The following is a 19,678-nucleotide window of genomic DNA, read 5'->3' as shown; positions in this document are numbered from 1 at the left end:
AGTGACCCACACCGTGCAGGAACCCCCGAATGTGGGGCTGCTGATTTCCAGCTGGGTTCTGCCGAGGCAAGAATTCCAGGTCAAGAAAATCCCAGATTTTCCCAAAACCCACGGATTTCCCCCCAGAAAACGCGTCCCCGCAAGCCGAGCACCCCACACCGTGCAGGAACCCCCAAATGTGGGGCACACGACACAGCACAGCACGCCTGGCACCTACCCTGCAGGCACTGGCCTGGAGAGGGGGAAAAGGAGGGATTCAGTGGGGTTTGGGGGATTTCAGTGGGATTTGGGGAATTTTGGGATGTTTTCCCGCCAACTCCGCCCCATTCCCGGATCCCACAGCGGCTCCGAGACCCCACAGCACCAGGGAGGGACACGGGTCAAAGGTGGGCAGGGAAACCCTAAACGCGATGGGATTTCCCAAAAAAAACCCCAAACTCAATGGGATTCCCTCCAGAAACCCCAAACTCCATAGGAAATCTCAAAAAAATCCCAAACTCAATGGATTCCCCCCAAAACCCCAAACTGGATGGGATTCCCCCCAGAAAGCCCAAACTCAATGGAAATTCTCAAAAAAAACCTCAAACTCAATGGGATTCTCACCAAAAATCCAAGACTTGATGGGATTTCCCCCAAAAAGCCCAAACGGGATGGGAATCCCCCTTAAAAACCCCAAAATCATTGGGGAACCTCCCCAAAAATCCCAAACTGGATGAGATTCCCCCAAAAAAACTCAAATTCATTGGGGAACATCCCCAGAAACCCCAAACTGGATGGGAATTATCCCAAACACCCCAAACTCGATGGGAATTCTCCCAAACACCCCAAACTCAATAGGATCCCCCCCGCAAAAACCCCAAACTGGATGGGATTCCCCCCAGAAACCCCAAACTCCATGTGAAATCTCAAAAAAACCCCCAAACTCAATGGGATTCTCACCAAAAACCCTAGACTTGATGGGATTTCTCCCAAAAACCCCAAACCCAATTGGAAGCCCCCTTAAAAACCCCAAACTCAATGGGATTCACCTGAAACCCTCAAATTCGATGGGATTCCCCCCAAAACCCCAAACTAAATGGGAATTCTCCCAAACACCCCAAATTCAATGGGATTCCCCCCCCCAAAACCCCAAACTGGATGGGATTCCCCCCAAAACCCCAAATGCGATAGGATTCCCCCCCAAAACCCCAAACTTTATGGGGAACCTCCCCCCCTCAAACCCCAAACTCAATGGGAATTCTCCCAAACACCCTGAATTCAATGGGATTCCCCCCAAAAAAAACCCCAAACTGGATGGGATTCCACCCAAAACCCCAAACTCAATGGGAATTCTCCCAAACACCCCAAACTCGATGGGATTCCCCCCAAAACCCCAAAATGGATGGTATTCCTCCAAAAACCCCAAACTCAACGGGATCCCCTCCGCAGAAACCCCGAACTCGATGGGATTCCCCCCAAAACCCCCAAACTCGATGGGATTCTCCCCAAAACCCCAAAAGGGATGGGAGTTCTCCCAAACACCCCAAACTCAATGGAATTTCCCCCAAAACCCCAAACTGAACGGGATTCCCCCCAAAATACCCAAACTCAATGGGATCCCCTCCGCAGAAACCCCGAACTCAATGGGATTCCCCCCCAGACACCCCAAACTCGATGGGAATTCTCCCAAACACCCTAAACTCGATGGGATTCCCCCAAAACCCCAAAATGATTGGGAATTCTCCCAAACACCCTGAATTCAATGGGATTCCCCCTAAAAATCCCAAACTCAACGGGATCCCCTCCGCAGAAACCCCGAACTCAATGGGATTCCCCCCAAAACCCCAAAATGGATGGGAATTCTCCCAAACACCCCAAACTGGATGGGATTCACCCCAAAAATGAGGATGAGGAGGATAAGGAGGACAAGGAGGAAGACGAGGAGGACGAAGAGGACAGAAATGAGAAGGAGGATGAGGATGATAAGGAGGAGGATGAGGAGGATGAAGAGGACGGGAATGAGGAGGAGGAGGAAATCAAGGATGAGGATGAGGAAGGCAAGGATGAGGAGGATGAGGAAGAGGATGAGGAGATCTCCCGAGGATCCCGGGCCAGGAGGTGCCCAGCACGTACTTGAAGTTGACGTTGGCGCAGACCAGGAGGTCGCTGAGCAGGAACACCTTCCTCTCCTTGGACTTGAGGAGCTGCCCGCGGTCCCCGTACACCGTCTCGGTCAGCGTCTCGCACAGCAGCAGCTGCCGCTGCCCCGAGCTCAGCAGCTGCAGGACAACCCCCAGGTGGTGACTCCAGGCTGGAGACGCCACCCCGGAGCGGCCGATCTCACCACGGAGCCGGAATCGCCAATTCCCAGCATTGTCAAAATATAAAGCTTCTCCAAAAGGTCCTAAGCCTCCCAAAAGCTTCTCCAGAATCTCCCAAAAATTATCTCAAAAACGTCTCCAAACCTTCTACACTGCTCCCCAGAACTTCTCCAGAACCTCCCAAAAACCTTCTCCAGATCCTCCCCAAAACCTCCTCCAGATCCTCCCAAAAACCTTCTCCAGATCCTCCCAAAAACCTCCTCCAGAACCTCTCCAAACCTTTTACACTGCTCCCCAGAACTTCTCCAAAAGCTCAAAAAACCTTCTCCAGATCCTCCCAAAAACCTTCTCCAGATCCTCCCAAAAACCTTCTTAAAAACCTCTCCAAACTTTCTCCACTGCTCCCCAGAACTTCTCCAAAAGATCAAAAAAAACTCCTCCAAAACCTTCTCCAGATCCTCCCAAAAACCTTCTCCAGATCCTCCCAAAAACCTTCTCTAGATCCTCCCAAAAACCTTCTCCACTGCTCCCCAGAACTTCTCCAAAAGCTCCCAAGAACCTCCTCTAGATCCTCCCAAAAACCTTCTCCAGATCCTCCCAAAAACCTTCTCCAGATCCTCCCAAAAACGTCCTCCAGATTCTCCCAAAAACCTTCTCCAGATCCTCCCAAAAACCTTCTCCAGAACCTCCCAAAAAACAAAAAAAAAAGGAGGACGAGGAAGCGGAGGACGACGAGGAGGAGGAGGAGGACGAGGAAGACGAGGAGGAAGACGAGAAGGAGGACAAAGAAAAGGAGGATGAGGAAAATGAGGAAGAGAAGAACGAGGAGGAAGATGAGGAGGACAAGAACGAGGAGGAGGAGAAGGATGATAAGGATGAGAATGAGGATGAGGAAAAGGAGGAAGAAAGATAAGGTGGAGGACAAGGAAGATGAGGATGAGAAGGATGAGGAGGAGGATGAGGAGGATGAGAACAAGAAGGAGGACAAGGATGATGAGGATGAGAATAAGGATGAAGAAAAGGAGGATGAGGAAGATGAGGTGAGGATGAGGAGGTTGAGGAAGACGAGGAGGATGAAGGAGGATGAAGGAGGATGAAGGAGGATGAAGGAGGATGAAGGAGGATGAAGGAGGACGAGGAGGACGAGGAGGACGAGGAGGAGGAGGAGGACGAGGACGACGAGGACGAGGACGAGAAGAACGAGGAGGAAGATGAGGACAAGGATGAGAATGAGGATGAGGAAAAGGAGGACAAGATGAGGTGAGGATGAGAAGGTTGAGGTGGACAAGGAGGACGAAGGAGGACGAAGGAGGATGAGGAAAATGAGGAAAATGAGGAAAATGAGGTGAGGACGAGGAGGAGGATGAAGATGAGCAGGAGGATGAGGATGAAGATGAAGGTGACGAGGAGCCCCCACCTTGCTGAAGCTGCTGCGGTCGCTGATGCTCTTGCTGAGCTGCTGCATCTCGGCCACCTGGTCGGCCAAGCGCTTCTGCTCGTTGAGCTTCTCGGCCAGCGTCTCCAGCTCGGTCAGCGCCAGCTGCAGGGACAGGCGGTCGGCGTGGCCGCGCGGGGTGTTCTTCAGCATGTCCTGGGACACGGAAACACCGGGAATGGCCCTGAGGAACCGCCACGGCAACGCTTACGGAGCCTCCAACGCTGAGGTTTGGAGGGTGATCCTTGGGTGGATCCAAAAATCCAACCAGGGTGTTCATTCCCAAGTGTGTCCCTCTCCAGAACGTCCCAAAGAGGTGCGTCTCCAGAACCTCCCCAAAACCTCCTCCAGAACCTCCAAAAAATCTTCTCCAGAACCTCCTCAAAACCTTCTCCAGAACCTCCCCAGTCTTTTTCCAGAGCCTCCCCAAAACCTCCTCCAGAACCTTCCAAAAACCTTCTCCAGAACCTTCTCTGGACCTTCTCCAGAACCTCACAAAAACCTCCTCCAAAAACTCCCCAAAACCCTTTCCAGAACCTCCCAAAACCTCATCCAAAAGCTCCCAAAACCTTCTCTAGAACCTCCCAAAAACCTCCTTCAAAAGCTCCCCAAAACCCTCTCCAGAACCTCCCAAAAACCTCCTTCAGAACCTCCTCTGGACCTTCTCCAGAACCTCCCAAAACCTCCCCAAAACGTTCTCCAGAACCTCCCGAAACCTCCTCCAAAAACTCCCCAAAACCCTCTCCAGAACCTCCCAAACCTCCTCCAAAAGCTCCCCAAACCTTCTCCAGAACGTCCCAAAAACCTCTTTCAGAACCTCCCCAAAACCTTCTCCAGAACCTCCCTGAAGTCCTCCAGAGCCTCTCCCCGCTCTCACCTGCAGGAGGAGGATGAACTGGGGGAACCTCTGGATGGGCTTCACCATCAGCCCGTAGAGCGTGACGCGGTCGGCGCTGGCCATCTGCCGCTTCTGCGGCGGGGAAACGCCACGGTGACGGGGGTTTTGGGGACACGCCACCAAAAAACGGGAATTTTGGGAAAAGCCGAGCCCGGAGGGGCCGCGCTGACCTTGAGGAAGTCCAGGAAGGCGGGTTTGGTCAGACAGGCCTTCTTGATCAGGGACATGGCCGCCGTGAAGTTGTTGACGTAGTCGCTGTAGACGTCCAGCACCATGGACTTGGAGAACTGGGAGAGGATGGGAGAGCGGGAATGGGGTGGGGTGTCACAAAAACTGGGTGGGGCTTCCAAAAAATGGGGTGGGGCTTCACAAAAACTGGATGGAGCTTCCAAAAAATGAGGTGGGGCTTCCAAAAAATGAGGTGGGGCTTCACAAAAACTGGGTGGGGCTTCACAAAAACTGGGTGGGGCTTCACAAAAATGAGGTGGGGCTTCACAAAAACTGGGTGGGGCTTCCAAAAAATGGGGTGGGATTTTCAAAAACTGGGTGGAGCTTCCAAAAAATGAGGTGGGGCTTCACAAAAAGTGGGTGGGGCTTCCAAAAAATGAGGTGGGGCTTCACAAAAACTGGGTGGGGCTTCCAAAAACCAGGTGGGGCTTCCAAAAACCAGGTGGGGCTTCCTAAAAATGAGGTGGGGCTTCCAAAAAATGTGGTGGGGCTTCCACAAAATGGGGTGGACCTTCCAAAAACCAGGTGGGGCTTCCAAAAAATGAGGTGGGGCTTCACAAAAAATGGGTGGGGCTTCCAAAAAATGAGGTGGGGCTTCCAAAAAGTGGGGTGGGGCTTCACAAAAACTGGGTGGGGCTTTCAAAAATGGGGTGGGGCTTCACAAAAACTGGGTGGGGCTTCCAAAAAAGGAGGTGGGGCTTCCAAAAATTGGGTGGGGCTTCCAAAAACTGGGTGGGGCTTCATAAAAACTGGGTGGGGCTTCCAAAAAATGAGGTGGGGCTTCCAAAAACTGGGTGGGGCTTCCAAAAAATGAGGTGGGGCTTCCAAAAACCAGGTGGGACTTCCAAAAACCAGGTGGGGCTTCACAAAAACCAGGTGGGGCTTTCAAAAAATGGGGTGGGGCTTCACAAAAACTGTGTGGGGCTTCACAAAAATGGGGTGGGGCTTCCAAAAAATGAGGTGGGGCTTCCAAAAAAACAGGTGGGGCTTCACAAAAACCAGGTGGGGCTTCCAAAAACCAGGTGGGGCTTCACAAAAACTGGGTGGGGCTTCCAAAAAATGAGGTGGGGCTTCACAAAAACTGTGTGGGGCTTCACAAAAACTGGGTGGGGCTTCACAAAAACTGGATGGGGCTTCCAAAAAATGAGGTGGGGCTTCCAAAAACCAGGTGGGGCTTCACAAAAACTGGGTGGGGCTTCACAAAAACTGGGTGGGGCTTCCAAAAAATGACGTGGAGCTTCCAAAAAACTGGGTGGAGCTTCCAAAAAATGAGGTGGGGCTTCCAAATAATGAGGTGGGGCTTCCAAAAACTGGGTGGGGCTTCAGAAAAACTGGCTGGGGCTTCCAAAAAATGGGTGGGGCTTCCAAAAAATGGGGTGGGGCTTCATAAAAATGAGGTGGGGATTCCAAAAAATGAGGTGGGGCTTCACAAAAACTGGGTGGGGCTTCCAAAAACTGGGTGGGGCTTTCAAAAAATGGGGTGGGGCTTCCAGAAATGAAGTGGGGCTTCCAAAAATCAGGTGGGGCTTCACAAAAACAGGCGGGGCTTCCAAAAACCAGGTGGGGCTTCCAAAAAAATGGGGTGGGGCTTCCAAAAAATGAGGTGGGGCTTCCAAAAAATGGGGTGGGGTGTCACAAAAACTGGGTGGGGCTTCCAAAATCCAGGTGGGGCTTCACAAAAACTGGGTGGGGCTTCCAAAAAATGAGGTGGGGCTTCCAAAAAATGGGGTGGAGCTTCCAAAAAATGAGGTGGGGCTTCCAAAAAATGAGGTGGGGCTTCCAAAAAATGAGGTGGGGCTTCCAAAAAATGAGGTGGGGCTTCACTAAAATGAGTCGGGGCCACTTCTGTTTCTTTATGGGATTTTTGGGACCGTTCCCAGTTTTTGCTGCGACCCCGGTGGGATTTGGGGCCATTCCTGTTTCTTTATGGGATTTGTGGCCATTCCCAGTTTTTGCCCGGCCCCTGGTGGGATTTTGGGGCCGTTCCCAATTTTTGCCCGGCCCCTGTTGGGATTTTGGGGCCGTTCCCAGTTTTTGCCCAGCCCCTGATGGGATTTTGGGGCCGTTCCCATTTTTTGCTGAGCCCCTGTCGGGATTTTGTGGCCATTCCCAGTTTTTGCCGGACATCCCAGTAGGATTTGTGGCCATTCCCAGTTTTTCCCGGACATCCCAGTAGGATTTGTGGCCATTCCCAGGTTTTGCTGGGATCCCAGTAAGACTTGGGGCCATTCCCGGTTTTTGCTGGGACCCCAGTGGGATTTGTGATAATTTCCAACTTTTGCTGGCATTGCAGCAGGATTTGGGGCCAGTCCCAGTTTTTGCTGGGACCCCGGTGGGATTTGGGGCCATTCCTGTTTCTTTATGGGATTTGTGGCCATTCCCAGTTTTTGCCCGGCCCCTGGTGGGATTTTGGGGCCATTCCCAGTTTTTGCCCGGCCCCTGGTGGGATTTTGGGGCCATTCCCAGTTTTTGCTCGACCCCTGGTGAGATTTTGAGGCCATTCCCAATTTTTGCCCTGCCCCTGATGGGATTTTGGGGCCATTCCCAGTTTTTGCCGAGCCCCTGGTGGGATTTTGGGGCAGTTCCCAGTTTTTGCCCAGCCCCTGATGGGATTTTGGGGCCGTTCCCAGTTTTTGCTCGGCCCCTGATGGGATTTTGGGGCCGTTCCCAGTTTTTGCCCAGCCCCTGATGGGATTTGTGGCCATTCCCAGTTTTTGCCAAGCCCCTGTCGGGATTTGGGGCCGTTCCCATTTCCCCCGCACCGAGGCCACGAAGAGGTCCCCGATCTTCTCGTTGGAATCCCACTCGGCCACGCGGGAGGCCAGGGCGATCTGGAACATGGAGTGGCACTGCAGGATCTCCTTCAGCCGGAAGAACACCACCTGGCACTTGCGGGCGCTCAGCACCTTGGGCTCCATCTCCAGCAGCGGGTTCCGGTAATCCTGCGGGAACGGCGGCGTTGGGATCCCGGGATCCGCGCCGGGGGATCCCCGTCCCGCCCCGCCCCGGCCCCACCTGCAGGATGCGCTTCAGGGAGTCCACGTAGCTGCGCTCGCTCTGCACGATGGAGCCCAGGATGTGCCGCCGGAGCACCTGCGGGGCACCGGAGCCTGAGCCCAAAATCCCCGATCCCAGGATCAGGGAAAGGCAGGCACAGCCCTGATCCCAAAATTCCCCGATCCCAAGATCAGGGAAAGGTAGGTACAGCCATGATCCCAAAATCCCCGATCCCGGGATCCACAAAGGCAGGCACAGCCCTGATCCCAAAATCTCCAATCCTGGGGTGAGGAAAATGCTGGCATAGCCATGATCCCAAAATACCCGATCCCGGGATCAGGGAAATGCAGGCACAGCCCTGATCCCAAAATCCCCGATCATGGGATTCAGAAAGGCAGGCACAGCCCTGATCCCAAAATCCCTAATCCTGGGATCAGGGAAATGCAGGCACAGCCCGGATCCCAAAATCCCCAATCCTGGGATCAGGGAAATGCAGGCACAGCCATGATCCCAAAATTCCCGATCCCAAGATCAGGGAAATGCAGGCACAGCCCTGATCCCAAAATCCCCAATCCCAGGATCCAGAAATACAGGCACAGCCCTGATCCCAAAATTCCTAATCCCGGGATCCAGAAATGCAGGCACAGCCATGATCCCAAAATTCCCAATCCCAAAATCTGGGAAATGCAGGCACAGCCCTGATCCCAAAATCCCCAATCCCAGGATCCAGAAATACAGGCACAGCCCTGATCCCAAAATTCCTAATCCCGGGATCCAGAAATGCAGGCACAGCCATGATCCCAAAATTCCCAATCCCAAAATCTGGGAAATGCAGGCACAGCCCTGATCCCAGAGTCCTGAGTTCCAGGATCAGGGAAATGCAGGCACAGCCATGATCCCAAAATGCCCAACTCTGGGATCAGGGAAATGCAGGCACAAACATGATCCCAAAATCCCGGATCCTGGAATTCAGAAAGGCAGGCACAGCCCTGATCCCAAAATCCCTAATCCTGGGATGAGGAAAATGCAGGCACAGCCCTGATCCCAGAGTCCTGAGTTCCAGGATCAGGGAAAGGCAGGCACAGGCATGATCCCAAAATCCCTGATCCCAGGATCAGGGAAAGGCAGGCACAGCCCTGATCCCAAAATCCCCGATCCCGGAATCCACAAACGCAGGTACAGCCCTGATCCCAAAATCCCAAACCCCAGGAGAGGGGAGAGGCAGGCCCAGCCCGTGGGGCTCAGCCGTGACCCCCAACCCCAAATCCCAGGAAAAGGGAACCAGGCCGGCCCTGCGGAAGTGCTGACTCAGCAGCGCCGGTTCTGCTGACTCAGCCGTTCCTCGTTCCTCAACCACAGGGCCCCGAGGACACCCGGAGCCCCCAGATCCCGGGAAAGCACCGAGATCCCAAACACGGGAAAGCCCCGATCCCAACCCCAGGAAACCCCGATCCCAACCCCAGGAAACCCCGATCCCAATCCCAGGAAAGCCCCGATCCCAATCCCAGGAAAGCCCCAATCCCAGGAAATCCCAGGAAAGCCCCTATCCTAGGAAACCCCACAAAAGCCCCAATCCCTGGGGATCCTGGGAAAGCCTTGATCCCAGGAAATCCCAGGAAAGTCTTGATCCCCACAGAGCCCATGCAGGACCCCATCCCGGGAGATCCCAGGAAAGCCCCGATCCCAATCCCAGGAAAGCCCCGATCCCAATCCCAGGAAAGCCCCGATCCCAACCCCAGGAAAGCCCCGATCCCAACCCCAGGAAACCCCGATCCCAACCCCAGGAAACCCCGATCCCAATCCCAGGAAACCCCGATCCCAACCCGAGGAATACCCTGATCCCAACCCCAGGAAAGCCCCGATCCCAATCCCAGGAAACCCCGATCCCAACCCGAGGAATACCCTGATCCCAACCCCAGGAAAGCCCCGATCCCAACCCCAGGAAACCCCGATCCCAACCCGAGGAATACCCTGATCCCAACCCCAGGAAAGCCCCGATCCCAATCCCAGGAAACCCCGATCCCAACGCCAGGAAATCCCCAATCCCAATCCCAGGAAAGCCCTGATCCCAATCCCAGGAAACCCCGATCCAAATCCCAGGAAAGCTCCGATCCCAACCCCAGGAAAGCCCCGATCCCAACCCCAGGAAACCCCGATCCCAACCCCAGGAAACCCCGATCCCAACCCCAGGAAAACCCCGATCCCAATCCCAGGAAACCCCGATCCCAACCCCAGGAAAGCCCCGATCCCAATCCCAGGAAAGCCCTGATCCCAATCCCAGAAAAGCCCAATCCCAATCCCAGGAAAGCCCTGATCCCAACCCCCCAGGAAAGCCCCGATCCCAACCCCAGGAAAGCCCGATCCCAATCCCAGGAAATCCCCGATCCCAACCCCAGGAAAGCCCTGATCCCAACCCCAGGAAACCCCAATCCCAACCCCAGGAAACCCCAGTCCCAACCCCAGGAAAGCCCCGATCCCATCCCAGGAAACCCCAGTCCCAACCCCAGGAAAGCGCTCCCGGACCTGCTGCGGGCTCAGCCCCTCGGGCGCGGGGCCCAGCTCGGGCGGGGGGTGCCGCATGTCGGACACGGTGACCTCCAGGAACCCGGTGTCCTCCTCCTCCGAGTCCCCTGCACGGGGAACACCAAAAAACCCCAAACTGACCCCAAACTGAGCCTCCCGGGGCCGCAGGCACAGCCCGGCTCTCCCGGCGTTCCCGGTATCCCGTGTCCATCCAGAGCAACCACCGGACACCGGGATGAGCCGGGCAGGAGCAGGGATGGACTGAAAGGGGACAGGGAGGGTCCCCATCCCAAAAATCTGCCAGGAAACAGCAGGAGCAGACAGCGGGATATGGGAAAAGGAGTCGGGAAAAGGGGTCGGGAAAAGATGCCGGGAAAAGGAGTCGGGAAAAGGAGTCGGGAAAAGGGAGTCGGGAAAAGGGAGTTGGGAAAAGGGAGTTGGGAAAAGGGAGTTGGGAAAAGGAGACGGGAAAAGGGAGTCGGGAAAAGGAGATGGGAAAAGGAGACGGGAAAAGGAGATGGGAAAAGGAGACGGGAAAAGGGAGTCGGGAAAAGGGAGTCGGGAAAAGGGAGTCAGGAAAAGGGAGTCGGGAAAAGGAGAAGTGCCAGACTGGAGACCGGGACAATGCCAAGGGGAGGGGACAGGGAGGGTCCCCATCCCAAAAATCTGCCAGGAAACAGCAGGAGCAGACAGCGGAATACGGGAAAAGGAGTCGGGAAAAGGAGTCGGGAAAAGGGAGTTGGGAAAAGGAGTCGGGAAAAGGAGTCGGGAAAAGGGGGTCGGGAAAAGGGGGTCGGGAAAAGGGAGTCGGGAAAAGGGAGTCGGGAAAAGGGAGTCGGGAAAAGGGAGTCGGGAAAAGGAGACGGGAAAAGGAGACGGGAAAAGGGGAAGTGCCGGACTGGGGACTGGGACAGCGCCAAGGGGAGGGGACAGGGAGGGTCCCCATCCCAAAAATCTGCCAGGAAACAGCCGGAGCAGACAGCGGGATACGGGAAAAGGAGCCTGGAAAAGGGAGTCGGGAAAAGGAGATGGGAAAAGGGGCCGGGAAAAGGGGAAGTGCCGGACTGGGGATCAGGACAACGCCAAGGGGAGGGGACAGGGAGGGTCCCCATCCCAAAAATCTACCAGGAAACAGCAGGAGCAGACAGCGGGATACGGGAAAAGGAGTCGGGAAAAGGAGACGAGAAAAGGGGTCGGGAAAAGGGGAAGTGCCGGACTGGGGACCGGGACAACGCCAAGGGGAGGGGACAGGGAGGGTCCCCATCCCAAAAATCCGCCCAGAAACAGCGGGAACAGCACCTCGTCCTGGCTCCAAGACAGCGGGAAACGGGAAAAGGAGCCGGGAAAAGGAGCCGGGAGCGCAGGAAAAGCGGGAAGCGCCGGAGCGGGCAGCCCTTACCCGAGGCGGAAGCAGCCGAGGAGGAGGAGGGCGAGCGAGCCAAGGAAAGCTCGGGATTAGCCAAGGAAAATTTGGGATGGGAGCGCGGCCGTCGCCTCCACATGGCCCCGGCGCCATCCCGGGGCAGAAATCCCGGGAAAGGGAAGGACTGGGGGGAGGGAAGGAGGAAGGGAAGGGAAGGGAAGGGCCGCGGGGACCTTTTTCCTTCCCCAATTTCGGCTCCTCCTCCCCGGGGATGCTCTCCCGGGATTGCCGCGCCCCAAAGCCGCGCTGGCCATGGGGGCACGGTGGGACCCATCCCGTGGGAATGGCAGGACCAATCCCATGGGAATGGCGGGAATGGCAAGACCAAGCCCACAGGAATGGCGGGACCGATCCCACGGGAATGGCGGGAACGATCCAATGGAAATGGTGGGACCGATCCCACAGGAATGGCAGGACCAATCCCATGGGAATGGCGGAACCAATCCCATGGGAACGGCGGGAATGGCGGGAACGATCCAATGGAAATGGTGGGACCGATCCCACAGGAATGGCGGGACCGATCCCATAGGAACGGCAGGAATGGCGGGACCAATCCCATGGGAATGGCATGACCGATCCCACGGGAATGGCGGCACTGGTCCCACTGGAATGGTGGGACTGATCCCACTGGAATGGTGGGAATGGTGGGACCAATCCCACGGGAATGGCAGGACCAATCCCACAGGAATGGTGGGAATGGCGGGACCGATCCCACTGGAATGGCGGGACCAATCCCATGGGAATGGCGGGAATGGCGGCACCAATCCCATGGGAATGGCAGGAATGGCAGGATCGATCCCACTGGAATGGCGGCACTGATCCCATGGGAACAGTGGGACCGATCCCATGGGAATGGAGGGACCGATCCCATGGGAATGGTGGGACTGATCCCACTGGAATGGTGGGACCGATCCCACTGGAATGGCGGGATCGATCCCACTGGAATGGCGGCACCGATCCCATGGGAATGGCGGGATACACTCATCCAACCCCACAGGAATGGTAGGAACACACAGCCGATCCCACGGGAAGCTTCGGGAATGCTCAGGGAATGGCGCGACACGGGCAGCCAATCCCATCCCATGGGAAGCTTTGGGAATGTCGGGAATAGACACGGCTGATCCCGTCCCAAGAGAAGCTGCAGGAAAGCCAGGAACACGCAGCCACATCCCATGGGAATGCTCTGGGAACACGCAGCCACATCCCATGGGAATGCTCTGGGAACACGCAGCCACATCCCACGGGAATGCTCTGGGAACACGCAGCCAAATTCCATGGGAATGTTGGGAACACACAGGGCTGATCCCATGGGAATGCTGGGAACATGCAGCCAAATCCCACGGGAATGCTTTGGGAATGCTCTGGGAACACATGGCTGATCCCATGGGAATGCTCTGGGAACACACACAGCCAATCCCACAGGAATGCTGGGGACACAGGCGGCCAATCCCATGGGAATGCTGGGAATGCACAGTCGATCCCATGGGAATACTCTGGGAATGCTCTGGGAACACGCAGCCACATCCCATGGGAATGCTCTAGGAACACACAGCCAATCCTATGGGAATGCTTTGGGAATGCTCTGGGAGCACACAGCCAATCCCATGGGAATGCTTTGGGAATGCTCTGGGAACACGTGGCTGATCCCATGGGAATGCTCTGGGAACACACACAGCCAATCCCATGGGAATACTCTAGGAACACACGCAGCTGATCCTACAGGAATGCTCTGGGAATGCCAGGAACACATAGACAATCCCATGGGAATGCTCTGGGAATGCTCTGGGAAGACAAAGCCAATCCCATGGGAATACTCTGGGAACACTCAGAGCCGATCCCATGGGAATGCTGGGAACACGCAGCCACATCCCACGGGAATGCTCTGGGGACACACAGCCAATCCTATGGGAATACTTTGGGAATGCTCTGGAAACACATGTGGCTGATCCCACAGGAATGTTCTGGGAATGCCAGGAACAGATAGACAATCCCATGGGAATGCTCTGGGAACACACACAGCCAATCCCATGGGAATGCTCTGGGAATGCTCTGGGAACACACGCGGCCGATCCCCCGGGAAGCTCCGGGCGCTGGGATCCAGCGGGATCGATCCTACCTCCCCTGGATCCTACCTGCCCTCGGCTGCTCCAGGGAAACCCGGGAGCTCCGGCGGGAGCGCGGCGGCTTCTCCGCCTCGGCCGCGCTCCTCCTGCGCTCCCCGTCCCCTGCGGGACAGGGAAAGGCCCCGGGAATTGGGAATTCCGGGAAAACCCACAGGGAAAGGCCCCGGGAATTGGGAATTCAGGGGAAAAACCTGCTTGGAAAAGCCCCGGAATTGGGAATTCAGGGGAAAACCTGCAGGGGAAAGCTCTGGGAATTGGGAATTCAGGGAAAAACCCGCTGGGAAAAGCCTCAGGAATTGGGAATTCTGGGGAAAAATCTGCTGGGAAAAGCCCCAGGAATTGGGAATTCAGGGGAAAACCCGCAGGGAAAAGCCCTGGAATTGGGATTCAGGGGAAAACCCTGAGGGAAAAATCCAAGGGAAACTGCCTGGGAACTGAGATTTAGGGGAAAATCCTGTGGGAAAAATCCATGGGGAAACCCCCTGGGGAATTGGGAATTCAGGGGGAAAATCCTCAATTAAAAATCCAAGGAAGACTCCCAGGGAATTGGGGAAAAGCCTGAAGGAAAAATCCAAGGGAAAGCTCCTGGAAACTGGAAATTCAGAGGGAAAATCGTGAAGGGAAAAGTCCAAGGGAAAGCCCATGGGAATTGGGAATTCAGAGGGAAAATCCTGAAGGGAAAAGTCCAAGGGGGAATTGGGAATGCAGGGAAAGAAATCCTGAAGGGACAGAATCCTGAAGGAAAAGCACAAGGATAGGCCGGGTGCTGCTGTTTTATCCCCGACGGATAAAAGGAGGGAGGTGGAGCCTGCAGAGATCCTGGGAAGCTCCAGATCCATGGAATGAGGTGGGAGAAGGGGAAGGAGATTCCATAGGGATGGGATCCCCAGGGTTCCAGAGGGATGGGATCCCTGGGGTTCCAGAGGGATGGGATTCCATGGGAATGGGATCCCCGGAGGTTCCACGGGGATGGGATCCCTGGGGTTCTGGAAAGACGAGATTCCCTGGGGATGGGATTCCAGAGGTTCCACGGGAATGGGATTCCCTGAAGGTTCTAGAGGGACAGGATTCCATGGGGAAGGGATCTCTGGAGGTTCCATGGGAATGGGATTCCCTGGGGATGGGATCCTGAAGGTTCTGGAGGTATGGGATTCCCGGGGGATCTCGTCTGGTATAGGATCTCTGGGGTTCTGGAAAGACGAGATTCCCTGGGGATGGGATCCCCAGAGATTCCCTGGGATGGGATCCTGGAGGTTCTGGAGGGACGGGATTCCCTGGGGATGGGATCCTGGAGGTTCCATGGGGATGGGATCCTGGAGGTTCCATAGGAATGGGGTTCCCTGGGGATGGGATTCCTGGAGATTCCCTGGGGACGGGATTCCCCGGGGACGGGATCCCGGGGGTTTCATGGGGATGGGATCCTGGAGGTTCTGGAGGGACAGGATTCCCTGGGGATGGGATCCCGGGGGTTCCATAGGAATGGGATTCCCTGGGACGGGATCCCTGGGGTCCCATGGGGATGGGATCCCGGAGGTTCCATAGGAATGGGATTCCCTGGGGATGGGATCCCAGAGGTTCTGGAGGGACGGGATTCCCTAGGAATGGGATCCCAGAGGTTCCATAGGAATGGGATTCCCCGGGGACGGGATCCCGGGGGTTCCATAGGAATGGGATTCCATAGGGATGGGATTCCCCGGGGACGGGATCCCGGGGGTTCCATAGGAATGGGATTCCCTAGGGATGGGATCCCAGAGGTTCCATAGGAATGAGATCCCGGGGGTTCCAGAGGGACGGGATTCCCTGGGACGGGATCCCGGGGGTTCCATGGGGATGGGATTCCCTGGGATGGGATCCCCGGAGGTTCCATAGGAACAGGATTCCCTGGGGATGGGATCCCGGGGGTTCTGAAGGGACAGGATTCCCTAGGACGGGATCCCGGGTTCCCGGTGCCTCACCTGGGCCGTCGCGGCGCTGCAGGAAGGTGACCCGGCGCAGCACGGCCATGCGCGTGCGCTCCAGCCCGTCCTTGGTGCCGCTGCGCGCCGCCCGCATCAGCTGCGACACCTGCAACGGGACCGCGGCGTCGGTGCGGGGATCCGGGCAGGGATCAGCGCAGGGATCACAGGGATCAGTGCAGGGATCAGCGCAGGGATCACAGGGATCAGTGCAGGGATCTGGGCAGGGATCCGCGCAGGGATCACAGGGACGCAGGGATCCAGGCAGGGATCCGTGCAGGGATCAGTGCAGGGATCAGCGCAGGGATCACTGGGAGCATCATCAGGATCTCAGGAAGCAACAGGGATCATCTCCCTCTGCTCACAAGGATCAACGGGATCATCACTGGGATCGCAGGGATCACCGGGATCATCACTGGGATTACAGGGATCACTGGGATCATCACTGGGATCATCACTGGGATTATAGGATCTCAGGGATCACAGGGATCAGCGGGATCATCACTGGGATCACCAGGGTCACTGGGATCGCAGGGATCACTGGGATCATCACTGGGATCATCACCGGGATTACAGGATCTCAGGGATCACAAGGATCAGCAGGATCATCACTGGGATCATCACAAAGGCCACAGGAATCATCAGGAACACCAGGATCACAGGGATAACAGGAATAACGTGGATCTCAGGGATCAGCACAGGGATCTCAGGGATCATCACCGGGATCTCAGGGATCAGAAAGCTCCAGGCTGCCCCAGGACCCATCCCGGATCCAACCCCTCTGGAAGATCCCTGGAGCGCCATTCCCTGTTTTCCCACGCAGCTGGGAGCAGCAGGGACAGGCCAGAGCTCCGGGATCCCCCCTGGATCCCCTCTGGATCCCCTCTGGATCCCCTCTGGATCCCCTCTGGATCCCCCGTGGATGTGCAGCAGCCGGAGCGGGATCGGGCAGCGCAGCCAAGCCGGGGCAGCTCCGGCATTCCTGAGCCGGGATGGGACACGTGGGGCAGGGAAAGGCGGATCGGCCTTTCCCACCCCAAATCCTGGCATTTCTATTCCAATTCCCAGCATTTCTACCCCAAATCCTGACATTTCTACCCCAAATCCTGACATTTCTACCCCAAATCCTGACATTTCTACTCCAAATCCCAGAGTTTCACCCCAAATCCCAGTGTTTCTACCCCAAATCCTGACATTTCTACTCCAAATCCTGGAATTTCTACTCCAAATCCTGGAATTTCTACTCCAAATCCTGGAATTTCTACCCCAAATCCTGACATTTCTACTCCAAATCCTGGCATTTCTACCCCAAATCCTGGCATTTCTATTCCAAATCCCAGCATTTCTACCCCAAATCCTGGCATTTCTACTCCAAATCCAAGAGTTTCACCCCAAATCTGGGCATTTCTACTCCAAATCCCAGAGTTTCACCCCAAATCCCAGCATTTCTACCCCAATTCCTGGCATTTCTACTCCAAATCCAAGAGTTCTCCCCCAAATCCGGGCATTTCTACTCCAAATCCCAGAGTTTCACCCCAAATCCAGGCATTTCTATTCCAAATCCCAGAGTTCTACCCCAAATCCTGGCATTTCTACCCCAAATCTGAGTTCAGTTCTACCCCAAATAATGTTGGCCAGGATGGGATGGAGTGGGAAAGGCTTTGCCCTGTGGTTCCACAATTCCCAAAATTCTCCTTCCGGAATTCCTTCCTTTCCTCCTGAATTCTTTCCCTCCTGAATTCCTTCCCCAATTCCTGAATTCTTTCCTTTGTGAATTCCTTCCTGAACTCCTGATGTTTTTCCTGAATTTCTTCCCCAATTCCCAAATTCCTGAATTCCTTCCTTTTCGAATTCCCTCCTGAACTCCTGATGTTCTTCCTGAATTCCTTCCTGATTTTTTTCCCAAATTCCTTCATTCATTCCTTTGTGAATTCCTTCCTAAACTCCTGATGTTCTTCCTGAATTCCTTCCCCAATTCCTGAATTCCTTCCTGAATTCCTGAATTCTTTCCTATGTGAATTCCTTCCTGAACTCCTGATGTTCTTCCTGAATTCCTTCCTGAATTCCTGAATTCCTTCCTTTGCAAATTCCCTCCTGAACTCCTGATGTTCTTCCTGAATTCTTTCCCCAATTCCTGAATTCCTTCCTGAATTCCTGAATTCCTTCCTGAACTCCTGATGTTCTTCCTGAATTCCTTCCTTTGTGAATCCCCTCCTGAACTCCTGATTTCTTCCTGAATTCCTTCCCCAATTCCTGAATTCTTTCCTTTGTGAATTCCCTCCTGAACTCCTGATGTTCTTCCTGAATTTTCTCCCAAATTCCTGAATTCCTTCCTGAATTCCTGAATTCCTGAATTCCTTCCTGAACTGATGTTCTTCCTGAATTCCTTCCTTTGCAAATTCCCTCCTGAACTCCTAATTTCTTCCTGAATTCCTTCCTGAATTCCTGAATTCCCTCCTGAACTCCTGATGTTCTTCCTGAATTCCTTCCTGAATTCCTGAATTCCTTACTTTTTGAATTCCCTCCTGAACTCCTGATGTTCTTCCTGAATTCCTTCCTGAATTTTTTCCCAAATTCCTTCATTCCTTCCTTTGTGAATTCCTTCCTAAACTCCTGATGTTCTTCCTGAATTCCTTCCTTTGTGAATTCCTTCCTGAACTCCTGATTTCTTCCTGAATTCCTTCCCCAATTCCCGAATTCTTTCCTGAATTCCTGAATTCTTTCCTTTGTGAATTCCTTCCTGAACTCCTGATGTTCTTCCTGAATTCCTTCCTTTGTGAATTCCTTCCTGAACTCCTGATTTCTTCCTGAATTCCTTCCCCAATTCCCGAATTCTTTCCTGAATTTCTGAATTCTTTCCTTTGTGAATTCCCTCCTGAACTCCTGATTTCTTCCTGAATTCTTTAATTCCTTCCTGAATTCTTTCCTGAATCCCGGAATTCTGATGGCTCAGCAGCTCCAGGCTGATTTTCTGGGACAGGAATGGGATGGGCCCAGCCTGGATCCATTCCACGAGGGAATTTTATCCCCCCCCAGGCTGGGAATTTTGGGAATTTTGGGAATTTCGGGACGGGAGCGGTACCTTCCAATCGGATTTGTGCTTCAGCTCCTGCATTTCCTTCCCCCCAACTCTCAGAGCCAGGAGCTCCCGCTTAGTCCTGGCGCATTTTTCCATGAGTTTATGGAGGTCTGGAGAGAGCTGAGCCCAAAGCAAAGCGGGAGAGCAGCAGAGCAGAGATCCCAGGAAGCAGCAAATGCAAAAAAACAGGAGAGATCATCCCAAAGGAGCAGGGAACAGCAGCAGCAGCCCGGAATTCCGGCTGGGAGCAGGCAGGAACAACGAGGAAAGGCTCAGAAACGGGAGGAACCATCCCAAAAATCCTGAAATGCCAGCTGGGATGGAGCAGGGAATGGCAGGGAGAGGCTCAAAAACAGAAGAAATTGTCTGAAAAGTCACGGAATTCCATCTGGGATGGAGCTGGGAGTGCAGGAGCAGCAGGGAAAGACCCAGAAATGGAAGAAATCATCCCAAAAAAATCCCAAATGGGAGGAAGCAGGGAGAGCAGAAGCAGGGAAAGACAGGGAGAGGATCAAAACCAGGAGGAATCATCCCAAAAATCCCAAAATTCCAGTTGGGAGTGAGCAGGCAGTGCAGGAGCAGCAGGGAGAGGCTCAAAAACAGGAGAAAACATCCCAGAATTCCAGCTGGGAAGCAGCAGGGAATGCAGGAGAAGGGAAAGGCAGGGAGAAATCATCCCAAAAATCCTGGAATTCTGGCTGGGATGCAGCAGGGAGT

At 54.7% G+C, this 19,678-nt stretch overlaps 1 protein-coding gene across 5 annotated transcripts in view; it reads right to left on the bottom strand.

Moving 5' to 3' along the window:
- The window catches only part of ARHGEF10L (Rho guanine nucleotide exchange factor 10 like), a 58,762-nt gene that overhangs the window by 22,519 nt on the left and 16,565 nt on the right, over nt 1–19,678 (bottom strand). The window contains exons 8-17 of one of the 5 annotated variants that reach the window (XM_072917329.1): nt 18,965–19,081; nt 15,883–15,991; nt 13,937–14,029; nt 10,382–10,488; nt 7,877–7,954; nt 7,624–7,803; nt 4,804–4,920; nt 4,613–4,705; nt 3,718–3,891; nt 2,113–2,258 (exon numbers count right to left, since the gene is read on the bottom strand). In XM_072917329.1, coding sequence (XP_072773430.1) covers nt 2,113–2,258; nt 3,718–3,891; nt 4,613–4,705; nt 4,804–4,920; nt 7,624–7,803; nt 7,877–7,954; nt 10,382–10,488; nt 13,937–14,029; nt 15,883–15,991; nt 18,965–19,081 — 1,214 coding nt within the window. Of the gene's footprint in view, nt 1–2,112; nt 2,259–3,717; nt 3,892–4,612; nt 4,706–4,803; nt 4,921–7,623; nt 7,804–7,876; nt 7,955–10,381; nt 10,489–11,780; nt 12,114–13,936; nt 14,030–15,882; nt 15,992–18,964; nt 19,082–19,678 lie in introns of those variants that run through there. The other 4 variants (XM_072917330.1, XM_072917331.1, XM_072917332.1 and 1 more) reach the window with 4 other exon arrangements.

Source organism: Taeniopygia guttata, chromosome 21, assembly GCF_048771995.1.
Source record: "Taeniopygia guttata chromosome 21, bTaeGut7.mat, whole genome shotgun sequence".
NCBI lineage: Eukaryota > Metazoa > Chordata > Aves > Passeriformes > Estrildidae > Taeniopygia > Taeniopygia guttata.
The sequence above is the reverse complement of the archived record's forward strand: the minus strand, read 5'-3'. Positions and strand labels throughout refer to the sequence as shown.